Source organism: Erinaceus europaeus, chromosome 7 (assembly GCF_950295315.1).
Source record: "Erinaceus europaeus chromosome 7, mEriEur2.1, whole genome shotgun sequence".
Lineage (NCBI taxonomy): Eukaryota > Metazoa > Chordata > Mammalia > Eulipotyphla > Erinaceidae > Erinaceus > Erinaceus europaeus.
Window position 1 is genome coordinate 370,952 of NC_080168.1, and position 22,048 is coordinate 392,999.

The 22,048-nt window shown below is 61.9% G+C and overlaps 1 protein-coding gene and 1 long non-coding RNA gene across 8 annotated transcripts in view; both read left to right on the top strand.

Annotated features, from left to right (window-relative positions):
• Window positions 1-22,048, top strand: part of AGAP1 (ArfGAP with GTPase domain, ankyrin repeat and PH domain 1) — a 196,726-nt gene that overhangs the window by 170,810 nt on the left and 3,868 nt on the right. For all 7 annotated transcript variants that reach the window (XM_060193540.1, XM_060193542.1, XM_060193546.1 and 4 more), the window contains 3 exons: window positions 632-786; window positions 1,938-2,028; window positions 4,627-4,849. In XM_060193540.1, coding sequence (XP_060049523.1) covers window positions 632-786; window positions 1,938-2,028; window positions 4,627-4,849 — 469 coding nt within the window. The remainder of the gene's footprint in view (window positions 1-631; window positions 787-1,937; window positions 2,029-4,626; window positions 4,850-22,048) is intronic.
• LOC132539359 (uncharacterized) lies at window positions 13,536-14,912 on the top strand. Its single transcript, XR_009550590.1, has 2 exons — window positions 13,536-13,674; window positions 13,878-14,912. It is a non-coding gene; the product is annotated as an uncharacterized LOC132539359 (long non-coding RNA).

The following is a 22,048-nucleotide window of genomic DNA, read 5'->3' on the forward strand; positions in this document are numbered from 1 at the left end:
CACATGCCCGAGAGTGGACACAGGCGTGTTCCATGTTGGTGCCTGAGTGTCCGCTGGACACATGCCCAAGAGTGGACACAGGCGTGTTCCATGTTGGTGTCTGAGTGTCCGCTGGACACATGATCGAGAGTGGACACAGGCGTGTTCCATGTTGGTGTCTGAGTGTCCGCTGGACACATGATCGAGAGTGGACACAGGCGTGTTCCATGTTGGTGTCTGAGTGTCCGCTGGACACATGATCGAGAGTGGACACAGGCGCGTGTCCCTTCTTGGTGTCTGTCTGCTGGGCACATGCCCGAGAGTGGACACAGGTGCGTGTCCCTTCTTGGTGTCTGAGTGTCCGCTGGACACAGGCCCGAGAGTGGACACAGGTGGCCGGGCCGTGAGACGACCGTGTCCATTTGCTTGAGGACTGTCTACACGGTCTCCACAGGGCTGCCCCGTTCACACTCCCACCAACAGGGCAGCAGAGTCCCGTTTCCCCACTGCACCTGCCACTTCCTGTCGTGTGGCGTCAGACATCCTGTCAGGAGTGGTCACGTCCCACGCCCCCAGCTGTGAGCAGAGGCTGGCTGCCCGAGCTCGGTGTCCTGCCCGGGGGTCCTGCCTCACCCACCCTTCTGTTTTTCAGAGCAAGAAGAGAACTTGGAGTTCATCATTGTGTCCCTGACTGGCCAGACGTGGCACTTCGAGGCCACCACATATGAGGAGCGGGACACCTGGGTGCAGGCCATCGAGGGCCAGATCCTGGCCAGCCTGCAGGCCTGTGAGAGCAGCAAAAGCAAGGTTAGGGGAGCAAGGCGGGGCAGGGATGCCTCAGACCCCCAGCCAGAGCAGAGACGAGACCCCCCAGCCACAGCAGAGACCCCCAGCCAGGAGCAGAGACCCCCAGGCAGGAGCAGAGACCCCCAGCCCCCCCCCAGACCCTAGCAGAGATGCCCCCCTTTCTGCCCCCTAGGGAAGCAGTGGTGAGGGAGACATTGTGGGGCAATGAGCTGGTTTTGAAAGGAGGCCTCACTGTCCTTCGAATGCTGACGGTACTGCGGGGGTCCGAGCCTGCGTGGGGCCTCAGGTGACAAGCATCCTGGGCTGGGGGAGCAGGGCCCCGGCAGCTGCCCCTGACAAGGCTGGGCAGACGTGCAAGTCGCCCTCTCTGCTCCACGGCCTGCCTGAGCTCACACATTTTATCAGGAACTGAGACAGAAAGCGAGAGGGGAGGGAGACCGAGAGACCCCAGCAGCCCTGCTCCACCACTCAGGAAGCTTCTCCGCTACAGGTGGGAAGCGGGGGCTTGAACCCGGGTCCTTGCACAGCAGTACATTTATTTTTATTTTTTAAATACTTTAAGACTTTATTTGACAGAGACAGAGAGAAATTGAGAGGGAAGGGGAGGCAGAGACCCCTGCAGCCCTGCCTCACCACTTGTGAAGCCTTCCCCCTACAGATGGGGACCAGGGGCTCGAACCCGGGTCCTCGTGCCTGGTGACACATGCACTTAACTGATGCATGACCACCCAGAACCCCTATTTTTTTGTTCATTTGTTTGGACACAGAGAAACTGGGTGGGGAGGGGAGACGGAAAGGGAGAGAGACAGAGAGACCCCTGCAGCCCTGTTCCACCACTCGTGAAGCTTCCCCCCACAGGTGGGGACCGGGGGCTCGAACCCAGGTCCTTGCTTGCAGATGCAGCTGCCATCCAAGCTACCCCTTCAGCCAGGGCATCTGGAAGCCCCCCGGCACCCTCCCCTGGTAGCACCCGAGGACCCCTGTCCCCTGCCGACTCTGCTGCCACATCCCCCCCCCCCGTGGGAAGGGGCCCTGGGGTGAGCCTGCTGCCTCTGTCCCCCCAGGACGGAGGGGCTGCCCTGACCCAGAGAGCAGAGGGCCACTGTCGCCTGACAGCTCACACCTGTTTCCCACTCTGTCCCCATGTCCAGTCCCGGCTGACCAGCCAGAGTGAGGCCATGGTCCTGCAGTCCATCCGGAACATCCGAGGGAATTCCCACTGCGTGGACTGTGACACCCAGAGTAAGTGTGGGGTGGGGCCGGCCGGGGTGGGGGCCAGCCGAGGGAGCCCCAAGACCGGGGCCCTGAAGCCTGGCTCAGGGGTCAGCCTGGGGCCTGAAGGCTCCCCCTCTCCTTGCGTGCTGCAGGCTCTTTACTGGGGTGTTGAGAGCCAGGGTTTCTTGTTTGTTTGTTTGTTTGTTTTTCTATGCAAAAATGAGGTGTGACTTTTGCCCACAACCCAGTAGTTGATGAGAGAGGGAGGGAGAGGGAGAAAGAGGAAGGGAGAGACAGGGAGAGGGAGAGGGGGCCAGAGTTCTGCTCAGCACCTGCAGCCCTAGGGTCCTCGCCCTGGACCCTGGAGCCTCAGACCCGTAATTCCGGAGTTCCTGAGTTCCGGCTGCTCCCCCCGGTCTCACCTGGGCCGGGCCCTGGAGCTGACACCCCTTCTGCCCAGGAACCAGCATTTGCTTCCTCTGGGCTCCTCTGCTCTTTCCTTTCCCTGTAAGGTCCACCTGGCTCTCTCCCCCAGAGACCTCTCCCTCAGAGATCTCTGCAGCACGGTTTGGTGCGTGGGTTGTATCTGGGGCTGTGGATGCCAGCTCATTTGTCGAGTTCTTAAAATCGGGACCAGCACTGCAAATCCACCGCTCCGGGTGGCCATTTTTTCCTATTTTTCCCCTTTCTATTTTATTGGACAGGAGAGGAATTGAGAGAGGAGTGAGAGGTAGGGAGAGAGACAGAGACCCCTGCAGCCCTGCCTCACCACTTGTGAAGCTTCCCCTCTGCAGGTGGGGGCCGGGGGCTTGAACCCGGGGCCTTGCACACTGTGACCTGTGTGCTCGCTCAACCACTTGCACCACCAGCTGCCCCCTGGCTTTTCCTTCCTCTCTCTCTCTCTCTCTCTCTCTCTCTCTCTCTCTTTCTTTCCTTCTTTCTTCTTTTTTTTTTTTGGAAGAGGAGGAGGAGAGGAAATGGAGGAGGAGGATGGGGAGTGGGAGCCGAGGCAGAGACAGAGACAGAGACAGAGACAGAGGCAGACAGAGGCAGAGGCAGAGACAGAGGCAGAGACAAGCAGAGACAGAGACAGAGACAGACAGAGACAGAGGCAGAGGCAGAGACAGAGACAGAGGCAGAGACAGGCAGAGACAGAGGCAGAGACAGAGACAAACAGAGACAGAGACAGAGACAGGCAGAGACAGAGACAGGCAGAGGCAAAGACAGAGACAGAGGCAGAGACAGAGACAGACAGAGACAGAGACAGAGACAGAGGCAGAGACAGACAGAGACAGAGGCAGAGACAGAGACAGAGGCAGAGACAGAGGCAGAGACAGGCAGAGACAGAGGCAGAGACAGAGACAAACAGAGACAGAGACAGAGACAGGAAGAGACAGAGACAGGCAGAGGCAAAGACAGAGGCAGAGACAGAGACAGACAGAGACAGAGACAGAGACAGAGGCAGAGACAGACAGAGACAGAGACAGAGGCAGAGACAGACAGAGACAGAGGCAGAGGCAGAGACAGAGACAGAGGCAGAGACAGAGACAGAGGCAGAGACAGGCAGAGACAGAGGCAGAGACAGAGACAAACAGAGACAGAGACAGAGACAGGCAGAGACAGAGGCAGAGACAGAGACAGACAGAGACAGAGGGAGAGACAGAGGGAGAGACAGAGACAGAGGGAGAGGCAGAGACAGAGGCAGAGACAGACAGAGACAGAGGCAGAGACAGAGACAGACAGAGACAGGCAGAGGCAGAGACAGAGACAAACAGAGACAGAGACAGGCAGAGACAGAGACAGAGACAGGCAGAGACAGAGACAGGCAGAGGCAAAGACAGAGACAGAGGCAGAGACAGAGGCAGAGGCAGAGACAGGCAGAGACAGAGGCAGAGGCAGAGACAGAGACAGAGGGAGATACAGAGACAGAGGGAGAGACAGAGACAGGCAGAGACAGAGACAGGCAGAGGCAAAGACAGAGACAGAGGCAGAGACAGGCAGAGGCAGAGACAGAGGCAGAGACAGAGACAGAGGCAGAGGCAGAGACAGAGACAAACAGAGACAGAGACAAGCAGAGACAGAGACAGAGGCAGAGACAGGCAGAGACAGAGACAGAGACAGACAGAGACAGAGACAGAGGGAGAGACAGAGGGAGAGACAGAGACAGAGGGAGAGGCAGAGACAGAGGCAGAGACAGGCAGAGACAGAGGCAGAGACAGAGACAGACAGAGACAGGCAGAGGCAAAGACAGAGACAGAGGCAGAAACAGGCAGAGGCAGAGACAGAGACAGAGACAGAGGCAGAGACAGAGACAGAGGCAGAGACAGGCAGAGACAGAGGCAGAGACAGAGACAGACAGAGACAGGCAGAGGCAAAGACAGAGACAGAGGCAGAAACAGGCAGAGGCAGAGACAGAGGCAGAGACAGAGGCAAAGGCAGAGATAGAGGCAGAGACAGAGGCAGAGACAGAGACAGACAGAGACAGGCAGAGGCAGAGACAGAGGCAGAGACAGAGACAGAGACAGAGGCAGAGACAGGCAGAGCCACGGCAGCACCCCTGCAGCACCCCAGGAACCTGCCTGGTGCTGTACCCGGTGCCCCAGCCGACCGCCGCCCTCCCCGCAGACCCCACCTGGGCCAGCCTGAACCTGGGCGCCCTCATGTGCATCCAGTGCTCCGGCATCCACCGCAACCTGGGCACGCACCTGTCCCGCGTGCGCTCGCTGGACCTGGACGAGTGGCCCCCGGAGCTGCTCCAGGTCATGTCCGCCATCGGCAACCAGCTGGCCAACAGCATCTGGGAGCACGGTGCCCAGGGCCGCACCAAGCCGGCGCCAGACTCCAGCAGGTGGGGCTGGGCCGGGGGCCGGGGGTCAGGGGCTGGGGGGCCAGGAGGCTGGGGGGTCAGGGGCTGGGGGAGTGGGGGGCTGGGGGCCGGAGGGGCAGGGAGCAGGGGCCAGGGCTTATGGGCCCAGGGCGCACCAAGCAGGCAGCAGATTCCAGCAGGTGGGGCTGGGCTGTGGGGCTGGGGGCTGTGGATCCAATGAATAAAATAAAATGTAAAGGAGGGAGGGAGGGAGGGAGGGAGGGAAAGGGGGGAAGGAAGGAAGGAAGGAAGGAAGGGAGGGAGGGAGGGAGAGGGGGAAGGAAGGAAGGAAGGAAGGAAGGAAGGAAGGAAGGAAGGAAGGAAGGGAGGGAGGGAGACAGACAGACGTGGCTGGGAAGGTGGCACAGTGGGTGGAGCAGGTGTGAGATGCTGAGTTTTATCGGCACTGAGTGCTGGAGCGAGCCTGAGCTCATTTCCACAGGTGACTGGTCACTAAGATAAGGGCTCAGTGCCCCTCTACCAGGCACAAGGCCCCAGGGTCAAGCCTGTCCCCACCTGTACGGGGAGCTTCCGGGCTGTGGAGCAGGGCTGCAGGCTCTCTCCCTCTCCCCTCTCTCTCCCTCTCCCTCTCCCTCTCCCTCTCCCTCTCCCTCTCCTTCTCCCTCTCCCTCTCCCTCTCTCCCTCTCCCTCTCCCCCTCATCCTCTCCCTCTCCCTCTCCCTCTCCCTCTCCCCCTCCCCCTCTCTCCCTCTCCCTCTCCCCCTCATCCTCTCCCTCTCCCTCTCCCTCTCCCCCTCTCCCTCCCTCCCTCCCTCCCTCCCTCCCTTCCCCTCCGCCTCCCATCTACAAGTAAGTGTCGGTTCTGCAGCCCACACAGAGCAGGGCCGCCCTCATGCCAGCCCGGGCACCCATGATGGTGCAGAGGGCTCTGAGCCGCCCTGCCCCTTGGTCCCCCGTGAGCCCCGGAGCGGGCAGCTGGTGGGAAACATGGAGGCACGGAGTCCCCAGCCTCCTGGACCCCAGCCCGCTCCCCCTGGACACGAGCGGACGGGGAGAGGTGTCTGCTTCCCCAGAGGGGGCCCAGCACCCAGAGAGCAGATACGCCCAGCACCCATGGGTGGGGGTCCTCCCCCGCGCCGCCCCTCCCCCCCCAGGCCGCCTCCCGGGGCCAGTGTAGCCGGGATCGATGACGGCCGCATCGACCGGTGCGGTCCGCACTCCGGGCCTTTCCTCCAGGAAGACGCCGTTGAATTACTGGCGGGAGCGGGAGCGGGAGCCATCTGCAAGATGGCTGTTCACTGCCCTCCCGCCAGCCGCCTTGCGTTCATAGAAGATTTATCGTCTCCGGAGTGGGGGGAGGGCTGCCACCCCGCCCCTCCTGGGAACAGGGGTTAGGTCTGGAGTCGGGGATCAATGTAGGACAATTAGCCGTCTGGGGTGAGCCCCCCTCGTCGCTATCGACAGCAGTTAAGCTCACACGGAAAGGATCAGCCGGGCCTGGGCAGCCCGAGGAGGCAGGGTCTGGGGGGGTCCGGGGCAGCCCCCAGGGGCTGGGGACTCGGGGACCCTGGCCAGGGAGCTGTGAGGAGAAGCTCCGTGTGGCCCCTTTGCCGGAAGGACGGCCACCTCCCACGTGGGCCAGAGGACTGCGCCCCCGCCCCTGCCTGGGAACTGTCGGGCTGCAGCAGGGTGAGGGGCTGACCCCAGCAAGGCCAGCTCTCAGTCCTCCAGGTCCTCTCCGAGTCTCTCAGCATCCTGAGGAGGGGGGGCATCTCTGACACCAGCCCCCTGCATCACCTTCTCCCCGCTCCTCCCAGTAGCATTTCCGGAGGGCGAATGCCCTCTCCCAGGCCCCAGGGGCCCCTCCTGCTGGGGTTATGGGGGTGAGGGGCTTCTCTGTCACCTCCCATTTGGGGGAAGGCAGGTGCCCACCCGCCGTCACCACAGGGAGCCTCCTGGGGGTGGGAGGGCGTCTGGGCACCTGTCCCTCTGGGACCCCAGAGGGCGGGCGGGGTGGGGGCTCCCTTCCCGATGTCAGCACCATCCATCTGTCCATCCTTCCCTTCTCAAGGGTCCCCTCCATGTTTGTCAGTCTGCCTCCGCCCCTAAACACTCCCTCTCCTTGTCTGGAATCTTAAAAAAAAAAAACTACCCTCTGCATCCCTCCTTCCATTCCTCCCTCCATCTCTCCCTCCTTCCCTCCTTCCCTCCCTCCCTCCCTCCCTCCCTCCGTCTCTCCCTCCATCTCTCTCTCCTTCCATCCCTCCGGCAGGAAGGTTTGGGAAATCTGCGTGGGTGACAGGAGTCCAGCCTCCTGCTTTGATCTTATTTATACACATGGAGTATTGAGAGAGAGGAAATGCACCCAAACTGAAAATAATTGGATCCCTGCCGCAGGCCGCGGACACTCAGAGCGGAGCCATTGTCTCCAGGGTTTGATCCCGCACCACCGAGTCCCCAGCAGAAACGCGCGGCCGGCCTGAGCACCGTCGACACGATTGTTCTCCGAGGGCCTGGGCCCACCGGGGCTGGCGTTTTGTTTGCGACGACCGCTTCTTTCTGCCTGGACACCTTTTCCAGATCCTCTTTCTTTAAAAGGAAAGGAGGAGGAGTGGGCGGGGGCGGGGCTGCGGCCGGAGCAGTCTGCGGCAGGGTGGCATCTGGTCCCCACATGTCACTTCCCTCATTAACAAGCGATTGAATTAATTAAATGCTACTCAGAACACACATAACAAGCTACTGGCAGTGTCCAAATTAGCGCTGATAATCAGGGCCGAGTCCCTCGCCATCCGGCTAAGTGCCCCGGCCCACCGGCCCGGCCCGCCCGCTCGCCCGCCCGCGCCGGCCACCTCGCCCGCTCCATTTGCCGGGATCACCGAGCATGGCCGATTGATGCGGCCTCCCCCGGCCCGGCTTTGTATCTCCCGCTCCTGATAAATGAAGGGCCACCCCTGCGGTCCCTCGAGTGAGTAATAGAGGCCAAGCTTTCATTTTGCAACTGGCTGATTTAATGATCCGAGGGGTAATTAATGGCCTGATTACCGTAATGTTAAATATGTCCGCCAGCAAAGACTCTGACCTCCGCCCGCCAAGGTCCGGGCCGGGCGCCTTTCAATTAAGTTCTCTGGGGCTTAATGGGACGAGAAGCCGGCCGGCCGGCGCGGGGTGTGGGGCGCGGGGAGCGGGCGTGGGCACGGGGCGCACCGGGAGGTTTAATCAGAGTCTTTGCTCCCCGAGCAGAGTGGACAATTAGGACAAGGGCAGCCGGCATCCTCTCCCGCTGCGGACCCCCCACATCACATGGGCAGACCCGCAGACAGACACAAGCACAGACAGGCAGACACAAAGATACTGGCCCGTGCACCTACAGACACACAGACGTGCGCTTTGGGGTCATTGGATCTCATTTCCTCTCCTCTCTTTTCCAGTCCTCCCTCCCTCCTCCCCCTCCTTTCTCCCTTCCCCTCTTCCTCCTCCTCCCTCCTCCATTTCCCCCTCCCCTCCTCCCTCCCCTCCTCCCTCCCTTCCTCCCTCCCTGGAGTGAGATCAGCTGGGGACTGTGGTCTGTGGTCGTCCCAGGCATCTGTCCGGATGTAAATTATCACGTGAGCCCGGCTCTGCTGTCTGCAGAGGGCCCCACAGTGACAGTGACAGTGACACTAAGTGCACTGAGGGTGTCTGTCTCTGCAGACGGCAGGGGTCAGTGTTGGGGGTTGGGGTGGGGAGGGGGGGGTCAGTGTCCAGAGGGGGCAGTGTCTAGGGTTGGTGGGGGGGTCAGTGTCCAGAAGGGTCAGTGTCTGGGGTTGGTGCTGGGGGGGTAATCAGTGTCCAGAGGGGGTCAGTGTCTGGGGTTGGTGCGGGGGGGGGGGGTCAGTGTCCAGAGGGGTCAGTGTTGGGGGTTGGGGCAGGGGGTTCAGTGTCTAGTGGGGGTTAGTATCTTGGAGTTGGGGTGTGGGGGGATCAGTGTCTGGGGATAGGTGCAGGGGGTGCAGTCAGTGTCCAGATGGGTCAGTGTCCAGAGGGGTCGGTGTCCGGGAGTCAGTATTCTCTGCCCTCCTGGTGGAGGCGTTCAATGTCCTGAACCAGCAGGGGCAGAGGGACGTGAGGAGCTCGGCTGTGATCTGGAGACTGACGTCTGCGTCCTCAGACCACTCAGCCCTGGCTGCTGCTGGTGCTGACGATGGAACCGGGGCGTTAGAGCCTCAGGCAGGAGCCTCTGTGCAGAGCCCTGTGCTGTTTCATTTTTGTATTTTTCCTGGACCCCTGCTCAGCTCTGGCTGATGGTGATGCTGGGGTTGAATCTGGGACCTCAGGGCCTTGGGCTGCAGAGTCTTTTGCAGAACGCCTTACACTATTTCCCCAGCCTTATTTATTTATTTGTAACTCGTTGTTAATGAGAGAGATACAGAGGGGGCTCAGAGCCCTGCTGAGCTCAGGCTGATGGTGGTGCTGGGGGTGGAACCTGGAGCCTCAGAGCCCTGGGCAGAGTCTGTTGCTGAAGGGAGCCCGGTCCCCACAGGCTCCAGCTTCCCACCCCAAGCCCCCCACCTGCTCACACCCTCTGGCAGGGCCACGGTTTGGTCCCTGGGTGATTCCTACAGGGTGGAGAAGGCAGGGTACAGGTCTCCACGAGCCGCACAGGCTCCCGGCTGACACGGGGCCCCTCCCAGCTCATCTCTGAAGACCCACAGTCCGTCCCGGTTCCCTGCTGTCCCCCTGGGCAGGGCAGCCCACAGAGAGCATCTCTGCTCCCGGTGAGATCTGGTCACACAGTCGGCAGAGGGGGCGTCCCCCAGGAAGGTGAGCTTGGTTCCATTCCCAGGACCTGCCATGCAGCGAACTTGCCGCAGGGCCCAGAGGCAGAACCAGCATGACCGGCCCCAGAGACTAGCAGACACCAGGATCTTTCCTGGTCTCGGGTCCAGGAGGCAGGAGTCAAAGGAGCCTTCTTCCTCCCACAAACAGGGTCCCGGGGCCACAGGAGCTGCACACGTAATGACAAAGCGCCCTATGTCTCGCCCCAAAGATCAAAAGCAACTCAAAATGTCCCCCATCGCCCTTCTGTCCAACACTGTCCGCGGGTCAAGCCAGGGAGTCGGGCAAAGACGGGCAGTAAAGGTTCTCTGTGTGCAGGTGGGGCTGTCTCGCACTCGGAAGGGTCCTGGGGGCCCACAGGGCTATCAGGCACGGCAGTGCCCTCTTGGGAGCAGAGGACATGGCACGGGCACCTGTTGGGACCCAGGTCTTTCTACAGCATCGGAAAACAGAACTAGGCTGGAATTAGCCTGTGTGCTGAAAACCACAGAGCGTCCGAAAGAAAGTCAAGACCTGAAACAAGGTCTTTCTTTGGGGCGAGGAGAGACGGCACAGGGTGTCTGTAAGGAGACCCTCTTGCCTGAGGCTCTGAGGTCCCAGGTTCAGTCCCCACCACTACCCATAGCCAGAGCTCAGCAGGGCTCTGGTGTCTCTCTCTCTCTCTCTCATTAAAGTAAAAAAAAAATTTTTTTAAGCAATAAATAGGGCTGGGGAGACAGCAGAATGATTCTGCAAAAAGATTCTCCAGCCTGAGGCTCTGAGGTCCCAAATTCAATCCCCAGCACCACCATCAGGCAGAGCTGAGCAGGTCTCTGGTTTAAAAATAAATAAATAAATAAATAAATGCCAAGTGGCTTGAACCCAGAGCCAGAGCGCTTCTCTACCGGCTGAGTCCTGCCAGCTCTGACAGCGGACACGCCTGGACCCCTGCTCAGCTCTGGCTGATGGTGATGCTGGGGGTTGAATCTGGGACCTCAGGGCCTTGGGCTGCAGAGTCTTTTGCAGAACGCCTTACACTATTTCCCCAGCCTTATTTATTTATTTGTAACTCATTGTTAATGAGAGAGATACAGAGGGGGCTCAGAGTCTGACCTCTGCCCCCCACCCCAAATGCTGGGCCCCTTCCAGATGGCCCCTGCTCAGAGGCAGGTGTGGACGAGATGTGGTCAGAAGGCCCTGCGTCTCATGACACACTGGTGCCTCTTGTTCCCTGCACCCTCTGTCCTTCCAAAAGAGTTCCCATCCTCTCTGTAGCCTCACACGAGTCACTTCGTTTTTAGTTTGTCTTTCTGCCTCTGGGGTTGTTACTGGGGCTCTGTGCCGGCACTGCAAATCCACTGCTCCTGGCGGCCATTTTCCCCATTCTGTTGCCCTTGTTGTTGTTGTTATTGTTGTTATTGCTGTTGTCGTTGGATAGGACAGGGAGAAATCAAGAGAGATGGGAAGATGGGGGCGGTGGAGAGATGGACAGACACCTGCAGACCTGCTTCACCGCCTGTGAAGTTTCCCCTGCAGGTGGGGAGCCGGGGTTTGCGTGTTAAGACCTGGATTCTCGTGTGGGGCCTTGAGTTTAGTACTATGTGCGCTTAACCCGGTGCACCACTGCCCGGCCCCTTCACTTTCTACGCCGTTGGGGTCCTGGGTGGGTCTGGCTCCAGCTTGGGCTCGGTGACCCAGGGCCAGTCCTGCATCCCCCCATGGCCTGGACCCCCGGAACACCTGTCCCACCCCCCACACACACACACTGCAGATCGGTCCAAAAATGGCCGCCTCTGGCCTGGTGCTGAGAGTGAAGTACACAGCCTGCACCAGGGGTGGACGTCCACTTGTCACTGGGAACGAGCCCCAGACGCCACCTCTGAGTGTCTGAGGGACCATCTAGACCTGGAAAGGGTGCTCGCTTTCTCTCTCTCTCTCTCTCTCTCTCTCTCTCTCTCTCTCTCCCTTTTTTTTTTTGTTCCAGTAATGGTTTCTGATATTTTATGAGTAGTGATTTGAAGACGAATAAACAGCTTCTTCACAGGGGAAGGAACCGTCAGCCAGACAGAAACACCCCACGGGGCGGGAGGAGACGCTCAGGCTGCATGAGCAGACGTCACAGCCTGTCTAGCTTCTGAAATGCACACTGGGCTGTAGGTGTGTGTGGAGTGTTCTGGACAGTTTCAGAGAGAAGATTAATTCTATCTCAGAATCACTCTGAGTGGCTGAATATTTGCCGATCAGATTGAGGCTAGTAATCAAAGTTCAGTTACGATTCAAGTGATAAAATCATGGAAAACTGAAGCAATACAGAAATGATCCAGACAACAGGAGCCGGAATGATTTAGAGTAATGATAGCAGCTTCTGGGTTTTTAAGGTGATTTCTCTATAACAGGGAGAGAGGGAGAGGGAGGGAGAGAGGGAGGGAGGGAGAGGAAGGGAGGAAAAGAGGGAGGGAGGGAGAGAAGTAGAGGGAGGGGGTGTCATGCTGGCACCTGCATTGCTAGGGGTCAAACTTGGGGCCTGGTGTTGAGATCCCAGCACTGTGCCCTCATATGCCCTGGGGACCAGGAAGGGGGCCTGTCTGAGACCCCAGATGCCCCAGGCCCAGGAAGGGGGCCTGTCTGAGACCCTCAGATGCCCCCAGGCCCAGGAAGGGGGCCCATCTGAGACCCCAGATGCCCCAGGCTCAGGAAGGGGGCCCATCTGAGACCCTCAGATGCCCCCAGGCCCAGGAAGGGGGCCTGTTTGAGACCCTCAGATGCCCCCAGGCTCAGGAAGGGGGCCTGTCTGAGACCCCAGATGCCCCAGGTCCAGGAAGGGGGCCTGTTTGAGACCCTCAGATGCCCCAGGCCCAGGAAGGGGGCCTCTGAGACCCCAGGTGCTCCCAGGTTCAGGAAGGGGGCCTGTCTGAGATCCCAGATGCCCCCAGGCTCAGGAAGGGGGCCTGTCTGAGACCCCAGGTGCCCCAGGCCCAGGAAGGGGGCCTCTGAGACCTCAGATGCCCCAGGCCCAGGAAGGGGGCCCGTCTGAGACCCCAGGTGCCCCAGGCCCAGGAAGGGGGCCTGTCTGAGACCTCAGATGACCCCAGGTCCAGGAAGGGGGCCCGTCTGAGACCCTCAGATGCCCCCAGGTCCAGGAAGGGGGCCTCTGAGACCCCAGGTGCTCCCAGGTTCAGGAAGGGGGCCTGTCTGAGATCCCAGATGCCCCCAGGCTCAGGAAGGGGGCCTGTCTGAGACCCCAGGTGCCCCAGGCCCAGGAAGGGGGCCTCTGAGACCTCAGATGCCCCAGGCCCAGGAAGGGGGCCCGTCTGAGACCCCAGGTGCCCCAGGCCCAGGAAGGGGGCCTGTCTGAGACCTCAGATGACCCCAGGTCCAGGAAGGGGGCCTGTCTGAGACCCTCAGATGCCCCCAGGTCCAGGAAGGGGGCCTCTGAGACCCCAGGTGCTCCCAGGTTCAGGAAGGGGGCCTGTCTGAGATCCCAGATGCCCCCAGGCTCAGGAAGGGGGCTTGTTTGAGACCCTCAGATGCCCCAGGCCCAGGAAGGGGGCCTGTCTGAGACCCCAGGTGCCCCAGGCCCAGGAAGGGGGCCTCTGAGACACCAGGTGCTCCCAGGTTCAGGAAGGGGGCCTGTCTGAGATCCCAGATGCCCCCAGGCCCAGGAAGGGGGACCATCTGAGATCCCAGATGCCCCCAGGCTCAGGAAGGGGGCCTGTCTGAGACCTCAGATGACCCCAGGCTCAGGAAGGGGGCCTGTCTGAGACCCTCAGATGCCCCCAGGTCCAGGAAGGGGGCCTCTGAGACCCCAGGTGCCCCAGGCCCAGGAAGGGGGCCTGTCTGAGACCCTCAGATGCCCCAGGCCCAGGAAGGGGACCTGTTTGAGACCCTCAGATGCCCCCAGGTCCAGGAAGGGGGCCTGTCTGAGACTCCAGATGCCCCAGGCCCAGGAAGGGGGCCTCTGAGACCCCAGATGCCCCCAGGCTCAGGAAGGAGGCCTGTCTGAGATCCTCAGATGCCCCAGGCCCAGGAAGGGGGCCTGTCTGAGACCCCAGGTGCCCCAGGCCCAGGAAGGGGGCCTCTGAGACCCCAGGTGCTCCCAGGTTCAGGAAGGGGGCCTATCTGAGATCCCAGATGCCCCCAGGCCCAGGAAGGGGCCCGTCTGAGACCCCAGGTGCCCCCAGGACCCAGGAAGGGGGCCCGTCTGAGACCCTCAGATGCCCCAGGCCCAGGAAGGAGGCCTGTCTGAGACCCTCAGATGCCCCAGGCCCAGGAAGGGGGCCTGTCTGAGACCCCAGGTGCTCCCAGGCCCAGGAAGGGGGCCTGTCTGAGATCCCAGGTGCCCCGGGACTGATCCCAACAGGCTCTTCAGATCCCTGTGCATGTGTGGCTCTGCGTGGTGGCATACATCAGCCACCAGGACGGTCCTCCAGAGAGTCCCAACTCCCCAGGGATGAGAAAATGTTGGCTGTGAAGCCCAGTGGTCAGGTCCTGTCCCCCACACCCTGTCTCTGTGAAGGCTGGGCCAGGGGCAGGGACCATCCGGGAGAGCTCTCACCCTGGGCCGCACTACCCAGTGCCCTGTGGGGCCCCGTTCTGCCTGACCTCAGGTGTGGCAGCTGTTGGGCCATGTGCATGCCGTAGGCTGGGGTGCTGGGGTTTGAGACAGGGGCCCCTTGCCTCCACAGCTGAGGAGAGCAAGCATCCAGGGGCCCTTTAAAATGACCCGAGGCCCGGGACACAGCTCACCCAGTGGGGCGTCTGCCTGACCATGGACATGGCCCCCGGTCTGGGCCCCAGCGCCTCTTGGAAACACCGAAGCACCTGCAGAAGCTCCGTGTGCAGGGCATACTGTCTCTGTCTCCCAGCACAGTGGCTTGTGCACACGCCACCCACTGCTGTGGGGCTGGGTTTTGTCCTGTTTATGTGGGACCCCGGGGAGGGGGAGACACCCAGCTCTGAGCTCGGGTGCCAGGAGGCTCCAGGAGGCTCGTGGGTGCAGCTGGGGCTCGGCTCTTGGTGGCTCTCCACCTGAGAGGAAGATGGGGCGGGCGGGCCGCATGTCTGGGGGGCGGAGGTGTTGGCCTCTAGTCCCTGAGTCCCCGGGAACACCCTGGCAGCTGGGCGGGCAGACAGCACACTGGGCGGGGGCCCGGCCTTGTGCCCCCTCCAGGCCTCCCCAGTCTGGATGGGAAGTGGCCTGAAGTGTGTGTGAGGCCTTGCCCCATAAACAGATGGGGGGAGATGGACAGAGGGGGAGAGAGACACACACAGAGAGATGGCTAGAGGGGGGGAGAGAGAGGAGAAGGAGGGAGAGCAAAAGAGAGAGGCAAGCAGGGAAGAGAAAGAGGGAGAGAGGTGGACAGAGAGGGAGAGATAGGGAGAGAGAGACAGAGAGGAGGGGGCAGGCCAGAGGCCAGGGGGGGCTCCTGAGCCGACTGGGGGGCTATTTAGAGACCTTGGAGTTCATCTGTGGAGCTTGGGGGCCACTCACCAGAATGGCCGCAGGTCCCAGTGTGCGCCAGCAGAGCCTAGAGGCCAGGAGGAGTCAGACGGGCAGGGGCATGGGGGCCACGTGGGGGACGGGCCACAGCCCTGGGCCAGCTCAGTGCAGCTGGACACTGGGGGTTGATTGCACCCAATAAATCCATTTGTGGGGAGAGGGAGGCCCTGCCAGCCCAGGACCCCCTCCTGGAGGGAGCTACAGGAAACTCAGACAGAGAGGCCCCCCCCCCGCCCCCATGCAGGGTGGGGGATGCAGGCACAAAGGGGCCCCTGCCGAGCGGGGCACAGCCACCCGGTGGACAGGCGGACACATGACCAGCGCCTCCCCTTGGGCAGGGCCTCCCAGGGGGTCACAACTAGAGCTGACCCCAGCCCCCCTCCCCCCCCCCCCCCCCGCCAAGGCTCTGGCCCCTGGTGGCTCAGAGAGCTGAGGTTCTGCGGACGCCCTGTGGTCCGAGGTCAGACCCTTGAGTGTGTGCCTGCAGATGGGCTCCCGGTGCGACAGCTCAGCCCGGTGAGCCACCGGCTGCCCTCAGCCCAGGGCTGCTGGTTCAGTCCCCCGGGCACAGGCTGTAGAGCATCAGGGGAGTCAGGGCTCAGTGGCGACGGCCCCCTGCTCCGGGCTCCCCCCAGACCCCTCGTCCCCAGGGCTGACCTCCACCCATGCCGGTCAGAGATCTCGCAGCTCGGGGCAGCAGCTGAGACCCTCCCTCCCGGACATGCAGGGCGTGTGGCCCGTCTCAGCTGGGCTGGGGGCCTCTGTGGAGGGGATGGGTGGAGGTCACGGAGCTGGCCAGTCAGCTCAGGCCCACCCAGCGCCTCCACCTTCATGTCTGTGAACGTGGGCGGGAGAGACTGCTCAGCGGCAGAACACAGGACCGGCATGGCAGAGAGCCAGGCTCAGCCCTCAAGATTCCGTCTCCCCCTTGTAGAAATAAATCGTCGTTTCTTGGTAGTGGTGGGCCCATCAAATAGCACACTTGGATATGTGTCACCCGGGTTCGAGCCCAGTCCCCACCACCGCTCATGAAGCTCTCCCCCTGCAGGTGGGGAGCGGGGGCTCGAACCCGGGTCCTTGGGCATGGGAGCAGGTGCACTCAGTCAGATGTGGTACCACCTGGTCCCTACAGACAGATGTTTGAAGTCAGCATGTGGGCAGAGGCTCGCAGGCAGGAGGGCCAGTCGGCCCTGCACACCTCCCCCTTCCCCTCTCTCTCTCTTCCTCTCACTCTCTCTTCCCCCTTTCTCCATCTCTCTTCTCCCCTATCTCTCCTCCTCCCTCTTTCCCCCTCTCTCTCCCTTTCTGTCTCCCCCCCTTTATCTCTCCCTCTCTCTTCCTCTCTCACCCCCTCTCTCTTTCCCTGTCTCTGAGGAAGTTAAGTCATCACAGAGCAATGAAACTCTGATGACAACCTACATAAATAAAGGACGCTGGGCTGTGCCTGCCCTCTGCCCCCTGCCCCGCTCCAGAGCCGTTGTCTGTCTCTGTCTCTGTCTCTGTCTCTGGGCTCCTGGAGGACCGGGGCCGGCGGGGCCTCACTTCCTCTTTGCTTCCAAGTAGAACCCGCTTGCTGGTGGTGGCATTCTGTCAGCGGCAGGGGAGACCCAGGCCCTTCCCCGCCCGTGACACCCACAGGACCAACCCCAAGAAGAGGGGTGAGGGAGGGGCAGCCCCGGTGTGGAGAGGACCCCCCCCCCCCCCCGCCCGGCCTCTGTCCGGCCTCTGCTCCCGTCCGTCTGGGTTTCCCTCTAGAACAAACCTATCATCTCTCACCACAGGGTGTTTGCTCCAATCATCTCCCGGCGCCAAGTCATAGATGCTGGCATTATCTGCAGGGCGGTTAATTATGGAGCAATCAAACTCTGGCTTTTCCACTGTCATTTCCTCTGCCAGCTAATCTAATTAATCACCCCCAGCTCACCTCTCCCAGTGGAGACCGCAGGGTCATCCATTAGACGTGCGGGTGGGGGGTGGGCAGTGGGAGGGGGTCTGACGGCCAGGCCCTGCCCACCCTGCTGCCCACCGGCCCCGCCCCGCCCTGGGGGCTGGAGAGTCACGGTCAAGGAAGGGGCTTCTGGCTGTGGCCGCCACCTCTGACAGTGTGGCCGAGTGGACACGCCGGCTGGAGGTGCTTATCTGACCCGTTGGCCTGTTCTGCCGTGGGGGAGACAGGGAGACAGCTTTGCCCCTGCTGCCCTGCTGCCCGCGTCTCAGGGCTCAGCCACTTCCCCTCACGCCCAGATGCTTCTGGGACTCCCGCTTGCTTTGGCCTCTGGACAGGAGAGAAACGGCGAGGGGAGGGGAGACAGAGAGACAGAGACGGAGAGACACCTGCAGCCTGCTCCGCCACTCCTCATGTTTCTCCCCTGCAGGTGGGGAGCGGGGGCTTGAACCCGTGTCCTTGTGCCTGGTGACGTGTGCCGCCGGCCCCCTGCACCCTGCTTATTTTTAGTGCAGCCTGACGACTTTCCTCACTGTGTAAAGGAGACCACCATGAGACCTGTCAGAGTCCTGGGTGTGAGGCAGGAGGGTCAGAGGGGGAGAGGGAGAGAGGGAGAGGGAGAGTGGAGGGAGAGAAGGAGGGAGGAATCGTCGCCCAGTGGGAAGACTCCTGTGCTGGTCTTTTTCATTTCCTCTGACTGTGAGGTTTGCTTTATGACACTGACACTGACCGGGCCGCTGAGTAGCCTCCCGCGCGGTGTCCCTTCTCTCTCAGTCATGGCGTGTCCGTCCTTTGGCCTGTGACTCTGGAAAAGCTTTGGTGTTGTGGCGTCTCTCTGTCTCCCTGTCTCTCTATCTCTGCCTAATCCCTGGATGAAAATATCTGCTCAGGACAGTGAGACTCTGAAGATGATGAGATGGCTCCCTGTGCGGCTTTCTGTCACCCAGCAGGGGAGGGGAGGGGAGGGGAAGGGGGGGAAGAAGAGGGGAGGAGAGGAGAGGGGAGAGGAGGGAAGGGGAGGAGAGGGAAAGGAAGGGGAGGAAAGGGAAGGGAAGGGAAGGGAAGGGGAGGAGAGGGAAGGGAAGGAGAGGGAAGGGGAGAGGAGGGAAGGGGAGGGGAAGGAAGGAGCAGGGAGGGGAAGGAAGGAGGGGGAGGGGAGGGGAGGGGAGGGGAGGGGAGGGGAGGGGAGGGAAGCCAGGCAAACCTGCTGGGGCTCCTCAGTTGATGGGGGGAACCCAGTGCAGCGGAAGGCAGGAGACTAACTGCTCTCCAGGCAGGAGTGGGGCTTCTCCAAGTGCAGCCTGCCTCCCTCCTGCCTCTGCCCACCCCTGCAGAACCCCCTGCAGAGCCCCCATGCAGAGCCCCCCATGCAGAGCCCCCCATGCAGAGCCCCCCATGCAGAACCCCCCGTGCAGAGCCCCCCATGCAGACCCCCCATGCAGAGCCCCCCATGCAGACCCCCTATGCAGAGCCCCCCATGCAGACCCCCTATGCAGAGCCCCCATGCAGAGCCCCCCCATGCAGAGACCCCCATGCAGAGCCCCCCCATGCAGAGACCCCCCATGCAGAGACCCCCATGCAGAGCCCCCCCATGCAGAGCCCCCCATGCAGAGCCCCCCATGCAGAGACCCCCATGCAGAGCCCCCCATGCAGACCCCCTATGCAGAGCCCCCCATGCAGACCCCCCATGCAGAGCCCCCCATGCAGAGCCTCCCGCAGGACCCCCCTCTGCTGAGCCCCCACAGGACCCCCCCTCTGCAGAGCCCCCCCGCAGGACCCCCCCTCTGCAGAGCCCCCCCGCAGGACCCCCTCTCTGCAGAGCCCCCACAGGACCCCCCTCTGCAGAGCCCCCCGCAGGACCCCCCCTCTGCAGAGCCCCCCCGCAGGACCCCCTCTCTGCAGAGCCCCCACAGGACCCCCCTCTGCAGAGCCCCCCGCAGGACCCCCCCTCTGCAGAGCCCCCCCGCAGGATCCCCTCTCTGCAGAGCCCCCACAGGACCCCCCTCTGCAGAGCCCCCCGCAGGACCCTCCTCTGCAGAGCCCCCACAGGACCCCCCTCTGCAGAGCCCCCCGCAGGACCCCCCTCTGCAGAGCCCCCCGCAGGACCCTCCTCTGCAGAGCCCCCACAGGACCCCCCCTCTGCAGAGCCCCCCGCAGGACCCCCCTCTGCAGAGCCCACCGCAGGACCCCCCTCTGCAGAGCCCCCCCGCAGGATCCCCCTCTGCAGACCCCCCCCCTGCAGGACCCCTCCCTGTAGTGGAAGCAGCTGGTGGTGTTTCTGAGCTGGGCCTGGGGTGAGGGGGACGAGTTAGGGCCTAGGGGCCTGGAGGGGGAGGGGTGAAGTCAGAAGCTGTTTCCATGAGTAAACGAGGAGACAAAGGCCGCCCAGCGGGATGGGGTGGGGGGACCCCCTGAGTAGCCCCAACCCCCTGAAAAGGAAGAGGGGCCTGGCTGCAATAAATGGCTCAGGAAGTGAGAGGTCCAGGCGGATGGAGCCGTGATTGACAGCTCCCTCATTACGGGCCCATCAGGGGACGGCCCGGGGGCAGGGGGCCTGAGCCTCACAGAGCAGCCCCCCCCATGGTGCCATCTGCCCCCAGTGACCCTGGACTGCCCCACTGCAGCCACCAGGCCCCACTGGCAGAGGGGACCCTGGACCACTGCATCTTTGGGGGTTCAGGGGTGTAGGGTTACAGGGGTGCAGGGTGTACGGGGTGCAGCGGTGTAGGGGTACAAGGGGTTAAGGGGTACAGGGATGCAGGGGTGTAGGTTACAGGGGGTTAGTGGGTGCCGGGTGTAGGGGTTCAGGGGTGTAGGGATTACAGGGGTGCAGGGTGCTGGGTTACAGACTCTACCGTGGGTTACGGGGTACAGCGGTGCAGGGCGTACAGGTTAACGGGGTGCAGGGGTGCTGTGGGCAACGGTCTACAGGGGTGCAGGGTACGGGGTTTAGGAGTGCAGGGCTGTCATGGCACCTGGGTGTAGGGGTCCAGGGGTTCGGTTTATGTAGGACTTTGGGGTATTGGTGCCAGCAGACCTATCGGTGGGGCACCGTTTGCCAGGGAAGCTGGAGGCAGAGCCCTTGGTCTCTGTCACCCAGGCCTGGAGCCAGGCCACCACCCTGACTTGTCAGCCATCAGGTCCTGCAGAGCTCAGGACCTGGGAAGGGGGTCTTGAGGTCATGACTTGTGAAGGGGGTCTTGAGGTCACGACCTGGGGAGGGGGTCTTGAGTTGATGACCTGGGAAGGGGGTCTTGAGGTCACAGCCTGGGAAGATGGTCTTGAGTTCAGGACCTGGGAAGGGGGTCTTGAGGCCACTACTTGGGAAGGGGGTCTTGAGGTCACAACCTGGGAAGATGGTCTTGAGTTCAGGACCTGGGAAGGGGGTCTTGAGTTCATGACTTGGGAAGGCGGTCTTGAGTTCAGGACCTGGGAAGATGGTCTTGAGTTCACGACCTGGAAAGATGGTCTTGAGTTCAGGACCTGGGAAGGGGGTCTTGAGGCCACTACTTGGGAAGGGGGTCTTGAGGTCACAACCTGGGAAGATGGTCTTGAGTTCAGGACCTGGGAAGGGGGTCTTGAGTTCATGACTTGGGAAGGCGGTCTTGAGTTCAGGACCTGGGAAGATGGTCTTGAGTTCACGACCTGGAAAGATGGTCTTGAGTTCAGGACCTGGGTAGGGGGTCTTGAGTTCATGACTTGGGAAGGCGGTCTTGAGTTCATGACGTGGAAAGGGGGTCTTGAGGTCACGACCTGGGAAGGGGGTCTTGAGGTCACTACCTGGGGAGGGGGTCTTGAGGTCACAGCCTGGGGAGGGGGTCTTGAAGTCAGTCAGCAGCTCTGCACTTCCACAGACACACAGTGACAGAGAAAGGAGAGAAAGGGAGAGACAAAGAGAGAGGGAGAAACAGAGAGACAGAGGGAGATAGAGGGAGAGAAGGGGAGAGAGGGGGGAGACAGCAAGAGGATGAGAGATGCAGTGAGGGGAAGAGACAGCTACAGAGGGAGGTAGACAGACAGACTGGGGGGGGGCAGAGACGGACAAGGAGACAGGGAGATGCAGGGAGAGAGGCTGACAGGGGAGAGAGGGGGAGACAGGAGACACTGAGCCACAGGCTGGGGCCCTGGAGCCTCGAGTCTCTGTGACTGGTGCTCAGATCAGCACCACTGAGGCTTCTGGGATGGTTCCAGATATGGGCACAGGGACGGGCAGAGGACAGGAATGGGCACAGAGGGAGGGCACAGGGGACGGGGACAGGGATGGGCACAGGGGACAGGGATGGGCACAGGGGACAGGGAGCAGGGGACAGGGATGGGCACAGGGGGACAGAGACGGGCACAGGGGACAGGGTCGGGCACAGGGGGCAGGGGACAGGGACGGGGACAGGGATGGACACAGGGGACAGGGATGTAGGATGGGGACAGGGGACAGGGATGGGCACAGGGGGCAGGGGACGGGGACAGGGATGGACACAGGGGACAGGGACGGGCACAGGGGACAGGGATGGGGACAGGAATGGGGAGATGGGGACAGGGGACAGGCACAGGGCACAGGCACAGGGATGGTGACAGGGACAGGAATGGGGGGATGGGAACAGGGATGGGGACAGGGCACAGGGATGGTGATGGGCACAGGGATGGTGATGGGGACAGGGACGGGGAGGTGACGGGGAAGGAGGAACAGGGGATGGGGCACCTGCCTGGCCTGGAGCTGGCAGCGGGACTCACTCCGGAAGGGTCCCCCGGGTCAGCTCTGACGGGTCCCTCTCTCCTGTTGGGAGCCAGCGCAGGTGGGGTGGGGGCTCAGGGCCCTGTGGGCAGCTCCCCAGGTCCCTACACCCGGGCCCCCACCCCTTGGCACTGTTCTCAGACCCTGCTTCCTGGTGCTGACTGGCACTTGTCTAGAATTCCTGTTTTAAAATATGTAATTTAGTTGTGTGTGTGTGTGTGTGTGTGTGTGTGTGTGTGTGTGTGTGTGTGT